Below are 12,888 nucleotides of genomic sequence, written 5' to 3'. Positions count from 1 at the left end.
ATCGATGAATCGATACAGACCAGTGATTGTGATCATCTCAAGATCCTAGAAATGTGACCAAGACAAAAGTTGAATAAGATATTTGGCAGAGCTGCAGGTTTTTGCATCTGTACGGGTGTTATGCTTTCCATTCTCTGCTTTGCTGTGACAACACCAGCTGTGTTAATGAGGGCAAATCTAACTCATCATGCCCCGAAGCTCAGCAATTCTCGATGTACCACTTTGTTTTTGAGACAGAGAAATCATATTGATCATTATACAGTCACTAAAATTAGATGAAACTGTTACTATTTACGGCATCGCTATCGATCGGCCTTGTTCTAAGAAAAAGTCTGGCCTGAAAATCGATGCAACGTGAATTTTCTCAGAGCCACTAGGATAGCTTGAGAACCCTTCATAGGGCAAGAGGTAGCCATCAGGCTGTTGCCATGACAACGTGCTACTTCATTGGATTTTATCACCATCTTCAGATGAAGTGGTGAAGTCATAGTTAAAAAAGGTGGATTTTATTGAGGATTTGTCTTCAAACTGTGATAGTTTGATCAAAATTAGCGAGTCGGGTGGTGTCAGGGACAATTCAGTTTTCCACTTTCCACTTTGCAGCTAAAAAATGATTTATCGTGGACCCTGGAGATTCTCCTTTTGTAACCTTGTTCATTTACCAAAATGCCCCTGATCATCGTGGGTGTTTGTGGATCATAACATATATGTGAAAAGCGTTTTGTGTAAGATGAATCCAAAAGATGTCTCATTTTTGTAGCCGCGGGGTAGCATCCACAACTGTAGATTTTGAGTAAAAAGAATTTGACTTTCTCTAGCTAGCTTTACATCAATCCCAATTTTTTATTTTGTCATATTGTTAAAGTCACCTTTAAATTTACAGGGAAATATTATCGCAGCTGGGCCGTATCTGCTGCCTTTAAACTCTGATAGTTTGTCAATGCATTTTAATGATCAGAATTTCATATTGGTTCAGTTTCTAAACCAGGGCGTATAGGCTTGAATTGGAGCATGCACATGACAGAATCAACAAACAATCTAAACAAAATGTCTTGTTTGAAGATGATAAATGTTTTGCCTTGTTGGTGATCACAAAGATACATATTTAAGTAGAATCTTTTTTCTGTCAAAATTCACATTGGTGTAAAATGTGTGTTTATTTCAAGTTCATACTTGCATTTTGAAATGGTGAAATTTACATCTGTATGACATGTCACATTTCTGTTTTGAAATCATATAATTAAAGGGGCATATCTATCTGTATAAAAACAACTTGATTTGGTGTTTTCCTTGGTCGCCAAATACCAGCACTAATTGTTTTATTTGAAAGCAAGAAATCTTGATCTTTATATCTTGATCAGTATTCAAAAGGCGTTGTTTTGGGGGTTTTTTCCGAAATGTTTCTAACTGTGAAGAAAAATTCATTTGTACTGTCTTTAGCAGGGGCTCATTCCGCACTCACTGTCGCCTGGCAACTGATCTTCAAACGCGTGTCTTTCAATCCCTACAAAATGACATTCTCTGCCGTTCATGACGATCCTGCCGCTGCAAGTCGGGAGATTTGAGATTGCTTTGTACAAAATAATGGGGCAGCTACACGTAGTAGTGTGGGCAAGGATATGTGTAGGCAATTATGATCGTATTTTATTGAGGGTGCTGAATCCACAGAGCCTTGTTCCAGATATAAATAATGGATGAACATATCCCTGCCGGTTCAAAGTAGAGGCAGTGTAATCAATATTGTTTATGTTACAGTTGTATCAATGCAGCAGTTTCGGAACCTATCATATTAATTGCAGAATTTAGTATCAAAATATTCAAATTCACATCACAGGTACTGTGAATTCATACCTTGAGCAGAAGAATCAACTCACCCATACAAATTCTCACAGAATACAACAATACGGTGGCCTTTCCAAATTTCGAAAAATGATTGATTTTGTTGTTTATGATGATCGAGAGACCTGATTTTATGCCAGGGCAGAATACTTTGTCTCAGAGTGAACTCATCAATCTTATTGATCAGGCATCTGTTTAAATTCTGTTTAATGTCAGAATTACAACATTTCATGCATGACAAAATGATTCAGGTTTATTATAAACATCCATTTTATCTGGATATCGACATTTTATTGTTCGGAAATCAATTTTCCAATAGCGAAAAATTTCATGTCCCGTGTTTCTGAGCAAGCAATCTGAGGATAGGTCCTTCAATCTCATTGGTTACTCCATATGATCATTGTAGTCAGCGGGTCTTGGAGAAAGGGCGGATAAGTTTTCGATTGATTTCAGCAGGAGACAGTGGGAGAGAGAGAGAGAGATAAAGATCGCCTGAGAGAAGCCAGGCTTCGCTTTTTAAGCACCTGGAAACCTGGGAGTGGGCAGCTTATTTGGTGTCGCTGTAATTACTGAAAAAGGGGAAAAAAAAATCACTTCAAAGTCTTCGAGTGATTCAATATCCGTCCTGCGTGTGTTCCTGTCGCAGTCGTGCCGAGATTTTCGTGGTGAAGTGATTGGACATTGGGAATACCTGTTTAAGTCATTCCTTTGTAGTAAAGAAGGTTGTAGTTTCTCTTCATCCTGTGCTCGGTACGGTTGAGCGGTAAATTCTGCGTATTTTATTCCCCGTAAACAAAGATGGCCGTGACAATTGTCAAACAGATCTTCGTCATTCCCAAGCTGGTAGGTAATACTACATCACTCTCATCTCTGGGTTTATTTTTCTCCATTTTCAAATTTCAAAACATTCCAGATTCTATTCTTTCGATCATGAGTGTAAAAAAATTACAGCGTTGATCAAACTCATTAAATCTGGGATCTTGGCTCCACGTAATTTTGAATGTTACCTAAAGCTAAACACTATTGTTGATGTATTTTAAAGAGATAATCATCATGGGCCTTTGTTAAGATTCAGATCTTATCTACTTTGAAGATTCAACGGACAGCTGTATAGACATTATTTATAAAAAGTCACTTTGTATAACATCAATCTCATTACATAGTCTGATGTGATTTTGAATTCATAATTTCTTCCTGTCACAAAATCACACAATGGTGTTACTCGCCATGTTTAGATTTGTTTTTTGTCCTTGCTCAGTGTTTTGTTTTTGTTTTGTTGCAATGTTTCCTGTGTTGTTTGCATCGCGGTCTAAAATAGGATTTTATTTTTATGATAAAAAAGAATAGATCAGTGTATGTCAGCTTACGTTGATAGAAAAGCCAATGGTGGCATAAGGAAAGCACCAATGTCATTTTCAGCCAAAATAATCACCTACTAAACATCTATCAACAAAGTCCTTTACCTCATTCTCTGCATTTTAGAAATTTTGCTTTGATGATATACATGCTGCATTGTTTTTGTGAACTTATCCAATCAACCATTTGCTTCTTGTTTTTCATTTGCAGCATTTTCCTCCCGTTTTTCACAAAAAAGATAAACGCCCTTTCAAACGTGAAATCGTACATCTTTTATCTTTTACTACAGCGCATCAGTTGGACAATCAGAGATTTTATCCCAGGCCAACAATATCCGTGTGTACATGCGCATTGCTTTACCTATCAAATACATTTGAAAAGCAAATGCACACATGTATCTTATGCAAAATGCTGTAAAAATCTTTATCACAGACAGTGATCATTTTAACCTGTTCATCCCCATTCCTTGTAAACAGGTCCACATTCACCATTGATAACAATGGGTTTGGGTCGAACCATGGTGGTGAAAGGGTAAAGGCAGAATGCATATCAGAGACAAATTTTATGGATATATAATCGTACAAATCCTTCTATGTGTGTAGCTCATGCAGATTCTTTTTAAACCCTTAATAGAATATTAGTATTCAGTCATGTGTGTGTGTGTGTGTGTGTGTGTGTGTGTGTTCCATTTTTTTTCTGATAGAATTTGCACAGAGAATAGAAGCATCAAGAATTTGCACAGAGAATAGAAGCTGATGCTATTTTGAATTTCTAGTCTCTGCAAATTTGATGTAATATGTTTCTTTGACAAAGATTTCACCCTCCCCGGGGCTGTAGATTTCTGGTTATCAATGAGATTGCTTTCAAGTTTCTGTGAATGAAGTTGGAGCAAAATTTAAAAAGCTTTGTTTTAAGGTGCCTATTAAGATCTAAGGAATACTTCAAACTACCTCAATCATCATAAGATTCAACAGAAGTTGTCAGAGATAAACGTTTCTGATATACTCTGATCTACCAGAGGACTTTCTGTAATGTAGAATAATATAAATTTGACTTAAATGCAAATTTGGGTGAACCGTGAAGGAATGAAAGTGAGAACAAATTATGGTTACATTCAAAGCGCAAAAAAAAAGATCTTTGGCGAAGTCAAAAAGAGTTGGCTTTCTGCACACTTCTTGAAAGTCCTTGAATTTTATAGCCTCCTGGAAAGTCCTGGAAAAGTCCTCAAAACTGAAATTGTGTCCTGGAAATTCCTGGAAAATAGATAATCTATACTGATACGGACAGTTTTCAAAAATGATAAGATGATCAGTCATGACCTCATAAAATGATATGTAAAATTTTATTATTTACAAATGATGTATTGTAAAAATGATATCCAGAAAATGATATCTTAGACCTTAAAAAGTTCTTCAAAATTGCTGAAAGTCCTTGAATTTTAAGTGATTTTGAGTATATGGACACTGACTGGTGACGCGGTATGTTTTTCTAGAAGATGTACCGGTATTTGTTGTTCAAAAGCCCTTGGTTATGTTAGCCTGGAGGTGAAATTCTTTGGAAGGACGTCATATACTAAAACCTTCAAGATATATGTAACTTTCTATGTACCAGTATATCCACAGTATCTGAATCAATCGCCCGTTTCCTTCTTCAGAGGCCAAACTTTAGCCATAGAAAACAATTCAGTGGCGTCAAAATTTGACGGCAAAAGAGGGCAAAACTGAAGAATGCTTGCCCCACACTGAACACAATCCTAGGGGGTCTACTCTCAATAAGAGTCCCTAGAGAACACATGATTGTTTTCGTGGAGAAGATTTGACCAATTTTCCTTCAGGCACGCCTTGAAAAAAGTTAATTATTTACTGGTTCCTTGGTCTCCTTAAAGTTATACAGTCACCTGTAATCTAAATATGCCCATTTATGGTTCCTTGGTATTCAAAATGCCCATGTGAGGGCGCTGTTTTTAAAAAGCGGCCACCCGCTTACAATCTGTGATTGGTTAGATTTTCTCTTTCCATGGTAACTGTGGCAAAATTGGAACAGGTGACAGTATACCAAGTTGATGTATTTGTGTTGAACTAGGGTAACAGGGTTAATGTTCCTAACTGTTCACTTTCTGACCTTGATATAGTATTTTTGAAATCTTACAATCACAAAAATTTGGTTTAGCATGTGAGTTCTCTTTAGGAGTGTACCGTGAGTGTAAGTTGACAAGGCAACTTCACTGATCACAACAACAAGTAAGTTGTTTGTATGAATATGGTGCTACGGTGAACAGATGTCCGTTCAATTTGCCCTGTGCAAACATAAATATTAGTGTACGAATGAACGCTGATAATTGGGTGCGAGCTGTTCGCGATTGAAGCCTGGCAAAGTTATTAATCATTTGCTCAAGGCACTATGGGAGTCATATCCTGAATGTCTCACTCAGCCAAATTAAATCCAACAATGTGGCTGTGATGGGCAGACTTGTTTATCTCAACATGTTAAAGCCATATCAGTGTTTTCAATAAAAGTGAAAGGTGTACTTACCTCAAAGAAAATTTTAATAGCAGTATTGGGGTGGTGGTGCTTGCAGAAAATGGATGTTAAAGTCTGCAGTGCCATTCATGGTGGATGAAAAGGTTTTGTTGGCATTTATTACAGCATTATCATTTATAATTCACATTTTCCAAAACCTTGACAAAGTGTGCCATGTCTGATCGACAAATAGTACTTGTATCATACAAAGTAGAAAAGTTCAGTGCTTTTCAATCGTGCTGACCGTCCAATATTAGTCATTGTAATAGATCCCAGTAACTGTATTGAGGTATTAACTTTACACAAGTGTTTGCAATACTTTTTATAGTCCATGAATCAATTACAGTTTCTGAGCTAATCTGCATTGTATGGAAATACCAAACACTTGACTCTGCTATACAACAATACCATCTGGATATAATTTCATTATTCCTCACCTGTCCATTGAATTTCTGTCCAGCTGTACATTCAATTTTTAAAAACATATCTGTATACACATAAGTTTTGTTCAAAAAGGCAAGTCCTATTTATTTCAACATCTTATGGAGAGCACACCAAGAAAATATAGTCGATACATATAATCCATGTTTATGAAATGTATGGTCTCACATGTGTAGCTTTTCCTTGAAGATACCATACCACGTTTTTCTTTTAAGACTGTCTGGTTTTGTAGATCTGATATAGAGTAGGCAATTTGAAGGACATATATCACTGGTATATACATGTAGGTGTCTGCATTATTTCAAAATTTACTTTGCCCCCGCACTGCCCGTACCACATAATACATTGTTGCTATTAACATGATACTGGCATATCCGTTGATTCTGCTATTGGTCTTGATCGATTATTCTGAGAAAGGCATCTCAAGAAATCTTTAGTCATTGATTGTTCAATATCTTGTCTCACAAGCTCAATGGCCTGGATATCTAAACTTAGTAACTACCTTTTTGATCTGTTGTGCATTGCCATCCCATCCTAAAGGGCGAGGGGTCATGACATTCTCAGTTAAGCATCAATACAAAATAATTTTGTGTTTGTCTTTTTTGCTGTGATATGTTTGCTTCGTTGCTTCATACAATACAATTGTAAGATTTAACAAACATTTATTTTTGTCATATTTTGGTATGCTTACATCAAAATTAACAGCTCTGTTTACAAGTCAATGCAAAAAATTAAATTGTGTCTTCAGCAGAATGCCCATATTAATTGCTATCCATCACTTTGGTAAAACATCAATATATTTTTATAAGATGTTGTTGCCAGAGCAACCATTTCACCAGACATGATACTGCCACCATTTGCATACATCTGATTCAAGTGAATGTACCACACAGTGCATCATATAAGTTTATTCATTATTACGGTAATTGTTGAATGTTCTTATATTTTTCTTCAAATCATGTCATACATGTATCTGCCTATTTATTAGAGACTTGAATGAATCTGTTACTATGGAAATAGGAATAGATAATGTGTATGACTAGGTGTTTATGAAAGGGACAAGATCTGTAACTTCTGATTGTTTTTAACTCATATTTGGTACGTATATAAATACCAAAAAGAGCTTATATGGTGAGTTGGTGGCGTCTGTATGTATGTGTGTATGTATGTATATTTGTGCAGATGTATGTCCGTCACACGCAAAAGCTCCCAAACCGCCGCACCTACCATCACAGTGTTGGTGTACAGGTAGACCCAGGGGTTGAGATGTGACGTTGTTCAAATGAATATGTCAGTGTCAAAAATATGCAAATGAAGTTAGAAAAAGGGGAAATCCTGCAAATGTGCGGAAGTGGTGTCATTAACTGAAACAGCCCACACATCTCAGTTAGAGATTCTGTAATCTCTAACCTATGTGTATGCAGTGTACCTATTATATGCAGGAGTGGTGGCAGTGACTGGAACAAGCTACTTCACTGACCTTGAGTCATTTCCTGTCATTGTTCATGAACTGATACATATTTGCAGACCTGCTGAAACCATGAAGGACTGTGTTGAAACATTCCTCTGCTAAGCCTGTTCCTAAAGTTGACCTCCAGTACCTAAAGTTTCAGACCATATTTACTTTTGTCATTCTTGTTTTACTGCTTTAAATTTTTCCGGTTGTACTGCACAGAAATCATTGTCATAACATCAACGTAGAATTTTGCTGTACTGAACAGATAGAAACAACATTCATTGTAATAGTTGATCTCTGGTACCCATACTAGTTTCACTATTTTGGTTTTGCATGTCAATGGCAAGTTCTGGTTCTACTCCCCAAAGCATATTGAAATACCTTCTATCAACACAGTGTCAATGCGAGCAGAATGCACTGTTATTGTTTACATCGGAAATCTAGTCCAGACAAGAATTCACTCGTCAACAATAACTATGCAGTCTACACATGTACAGGCTGAGTTGACAAGCTGAATACTGTGTATCTCAACGTGTTTTGCAGAGTGGAGCAGGAAACTTTGATTGACATTATAAACAAAAATGGTAAAAAAGTGTCAAAAGTTACTGCTAGGCCCTTTAAAGATGATTTTTCAAAGAATCGTAGTTAAATAAAATAGGCAATACATAAGTATATGAATTATAATATAAGACGACAGTTTTAGCATATATGTGTTTTATCAACATTTACAAATTTTCTATTTTGCCAAGTTCATCTGGCAAATGGAATTATTTGTCTGGAAGTACTAATTTGTCTTTAAAAATCTAATGTCTTTAAAAATCTGAGAAAAATCAGAGCAGAGAGTTTTGGTAAATACAACAAGGTGAAGTTGTCCTGTTTTCCCTTTGATATTTCAAAATAATTTGCCAGTAGTCAATGTGGACCTAGCTGGTACGTGGAACCAGTCAATGCACTCTGCTACTGTGATAAAAGTGCTCATGATCCTCTGTAATTTGTTGAGACTATGATTCCTCAAAGTGAATTATAAAATGCTAGGCCATCTTCATTTGTTGATAAGCGCACAGTTCCTGAGATTGGACAAATCAGGACATTTCACAGTAATTTGTGAAAGTGGAAGGCCATTAATGACAAAAGATGGTGAAAACATATGGCACGTGTGATGGCTGGGTGTTTATTGACATTTTGTACTTCTGTGTTTATAGCTGCGTTGGACATGAAATATTTTGCTTCAAAATAGATTAAAATTGTGAATTCAAAGGATGTATTTAGTCCACGTATGGTGAGGGTAAAGAGATGAGCTACTCAGAAAATATTGGAGCAGGAGGAACTGGACTGGAATCAATCTCCTTTCAAACAACTTGAACATGCTGACAGTAATTGTTGGTTGACCTTCAGAGAGAATTGATTTCAGTGTAGTTTAGTTCGACATCTTTAAACATGCTTTCTCAATACACCGAAGATAATGTCAATGTTTACAAATTGACGGAAAAGGTAAAAAAATCAATTACAGCTGTGGATGTTTTGGATAAAAGTGTTGCTGTAGTATCTAAATACAGAGCATTCCGAGTCGATATTCAATAAAAACCAGGGTACCTATTTTCCATTGATGTCCTTGTGCATCAATATTGATAATGTAACATTGTATTTAACCCATACTATCGGCCAGTCAAAAGGTCGGATAAGAACAAATGCAATCATCAACCTTGTTTTGGCAGCTGTTGTGCCCATTTGCTAAAGTTTTGCCAAAAACAAAGGTGTGTCTTGTAATATTTTTAACTTTTCACATTTGGCTGATGTTTTGAACATGCAATGATGCAGTGCTTTGGTTGTTGCATTCTTTTGGTTTTGTTCCTTCCCAGTAAAATGAATGTTTTGATAGAAATTGTTTTTAAAGTCGTAGTACCCAAGAACAAAATATCAAAAACCTATAAAGCCTTGTCTGTTCACATTTTTAAAATAAAGAAAGTAAAGTTACAAACAGAAGAACTTCAAGTTTTGTAAGTATATCGTAACTTTGGTTGAGAATTTTAAATGTGGTATAATTAAACTTGCCATCTTTATAATCATCTTCAAGCTTAAATGGAAGTTCATTCCATGAGTTGCATTATTTCTTGTAGCATCTGATTTATCCATCTTTGCAGATTTATGGCTTGGGAAAACTAAATCACACTTTTGTCTTCAAGTGTTTTAGCTCATGATCAAGTGTTGAATTTGACAGAGAACCATGGCCTTCACTTTCTGAAAAAAACGCATTGGCCTGTTCATCCCTGAAATCCTGTACACAGGTCCACAACCCGATTGATAACATTGCGTTTAGACCAAAACTTGGTGGTGGACGGGCTCTTGCATTGGCTCACAATTTATCATAATGCTAGGGGGTATGTTACCTCTATGAAGGACCCCTAAGATAAACAGCTTTCTGCCACAATGATAAGTTGGCCTTACATGTCAGGTGATCAAACTTAGTACATTGATCATGGCACTGAATTCTGATGAGTCATTGCTTTACATAATAGAAAATTCTTACCGATTCATTTTCTCTGAAACTGTGCATTGTTATATTTGACTGATGTAGGATATGCGAACATGTGTTATCTGTCTATGCAAATGGCACAGATGGTCAGATTGCTGTCAGATTGGATGTAAGCAAATGACAGAGTACATTCTGCGGTGAGAACAATGTAACACAATAAAAATCTATAAAACACGCAGAATTAATCCAAACAGAGAATGTTCTGATGGCAGAGCAGTAAATAATCATGCTTTAAATAACGAGTATTAAAAGTACAGAGGCTTTGTATTTATGGTTTTTAACAATTCATGTCACCTCAGGTGTGGTTAGGTAAAGCACATCAAAAGTGATGACTCATCAGTTTTTGTGATCACCACCATTCAATCGAACAATGCCTGTGAAGGACTTTGACGCCAAACACACAAATGCCTGGGAAGTATTTTGAGTCCAAACATGCAAACATTTCAGCCAAGGGTCCATTCATATTGTGTTCTTCAAAATGCTATAGAATACAATGTTTTCAAAACACTCTATCCATTGATTCCTTTATTGCATGGTTAGTTGTCTGCAGTGCAGTTAAATTTGAATTCTTGGTTATCTTAGCTGAGCAATCACCAGTGTTGAAAAGCTATAGAAGTTTATATTCTAGCAGGCTATTCATCGTGTGCTATTGTGTATGACAACAAAGAGGTATTTTTTCCTCAAATTCCTTTCCCCATCCAATAAAAAAGTAAAATTAAGCTCATTATTATTAATAATATTTTGAGCAATTTTACATACTTTACAATCCTTATTGATTACCATGTATTTCCTTTTCGAGGGAGATTGTGGACCAAAAACTAAAAAGTCATGATTTCATTGTGTCTGGGTGAAACCTGATAGTTATCTGTTTGGTTACAAAATCTCACGACATCAACGTGAGTGGGATGTGTAAGCTTCTTGCACTTTTTTATGACAATGTCTGAAATTGTCCCATGAAATGTCAAAGGGACTTTCTCATTAAAGTTGTCCCCCCTCCCGATAACTGGCGACAAAATACAAATGAAGTCTATGAGACATAAGTTACATTTCTATTTCTAGAACAGTAATCATTTGTTTTTAGGAAACTTTTAAACTATTGATGAATATATATGTGTTGTTCAGTATAAAAGTATCATATATATTTTAGTGTCATCAGAAAGTTTAATAGTCATGTCTGTTCACCACAATGTTTCCCCAATTTGAATCTGGCATGGGTTATCTGCACATAAGCAACCTAGGTGATGAGCATTTGATATACTGTATGATTGATTTAATTGATTTTATACTACTTCTAGTAGTCCAGCATTTGTTCATAAAACATTTCAAGAGATCACAAAACGTATAGAAATAACTTTTGAAGTACTGTTCATTATCCTTCAGGTTTTGGTTGATTTAGATCGGGCTCCACTCGATGATGAACCTCACTGGTACATCCTTAGCAACAACCATGACAAGAACATGCCAATACCAGGTGGCTCTCCAAAAGTATCAAGACGCTCAAAGAAATCCCACCGCGATGGGGAAATGAAGAACACACCTAGAGGGCAGATATCAGGGAACCATATTAGCGACAGTGAACAGTCTGACCTGGATTATGATGATGGTATTGGAGTTGTTACAGGTAAGACACTATGTCCCATCTACGCTCTGGGCAGGACTCCATCTACTCTCTGGCCAGGATTCCATCTACTTTCTGGCTAGGATTCCATCTACTCTCTCGCCAGGATTCCATCTATTCTCTGGCCAGGATTCCATGCAACTTCTGGGCAGGACTGCACTTCTTGTATCAGTTGTACCTAGTATGAAAAATATTGAATATTGTTCTGTGCTCTTGTGCTCTGAGTGTGAAGAGGAGTTTGAGTGTATATCATGTTGTTTTGTTACAAGTTGTATGTACACATGCGTGTACTTCATGTATTGAAGATAATGTGGTGATGTTGTAATGTGGGAAAGTTTAATGGTTGATGAAACAAAATGTATTTGAATGATAGCAGTGGAAAAAGTGTCGCATGCTGCCTATTCAAAGCTGATTAGTTTCTCTTGATTCATGATATACGTGGATGTTCAAACCTGAAGAAGACTACAAGAAGAGAAGATATGACTTGTCGTGTTGTGTATGAGATGATGCTTTGTCACAAGCAGAAGCTGTTTCCCTGCATATTGCAGTTGAACCACACAGAAAGTTATCAGTGTTCCGTATTTCTATTCTGCGTTTTACTGTACAGGACCTTTTATTTTTATTTTTGTTGCAAATGAATGGGATTAACTTTTTTATAACAATTAAAATAATTCGGAAACAGTGTAGGACAGCAGGATTTTAGAATTATGGAAAAGGGGCTTTTTTGTAGTATACTGAACATTTCTGCTTTCTTTCAACATACCCGGTAGGAGAAAGTGTTCCCCCATGCTTTCAAGTCATATCTGGCGCTGTTTTCTATGAAAAATTTATCAACTTCCCTGTACTTATGGTTGACTTACAGCCTTGTAAAATATTAAATGCATGAAGTCAAGCAAGTGTAAAGTTGAAGTTTTTTCATCCTTGCTGTTTAAATTATTTTTTCCCAAAGGGGAACGATAACTTCCAGATGAATGAAGAGCAAAACATGAGGAACAGACGGAACGTCCTGTAAGGAAAATGAATTTTCCGTTCATCCTCTGGGACAAAAAATACCCTGGACTCTGAATGTCATCATTAATGTATCAATATATTACAGGCTCCCTGTGATATTGTTTCCATGGTTGA

General features: G+C 36.3%; 1 protein-coding gene across 22 annotated transcripts in view; it reads left to right on the top strand.

The window, feature by feature from the left end:
* LOC139115358 (regulating synaptic membrane exocytosis protein 2-like) overlaps positions 1-12,888 on the top strand; it is a 164,254-nt gene that overhangs the window by 86,719 nt on the left and 64,647 nt on the right. For all 22 annotated transcript variants that reach the window (XR_011548107.1, XR_011548108.1, XR_011548109.1 and 19 more), the window contains one exon: positions 11,526-11,766. Coding sequence is in view for 19 of the 22 variants with exons in the window: in XM_070677420.1 (XP_070533521.1) it covers positions 11,526-11,766 (241 nt within the window). In the remaining 3 variants the exon portion in view is untranslated. The remainder of the gene's footprint in view (positions 1-11,525; positions 11,767-12,888) is intronic.

This window comes from Ptychodera flava, chromosome 17 (assembly GCF_041260155.1).
Source record: "Ptychodera flava strain L36383 chromosome 17, AS_Pfla_20210202, whole genome shotgun sequence".
Classification (NCBI taxonomy): domain Eukaryota; kingdom Metazoa; phylum Hemichordata; class Enteropneusta; family Ptychoderidae; genus Ptychodera; species Ptychodera flava.
This window is presented reverse-complemented; position numbering and strand designations above follow the sequence as displayed.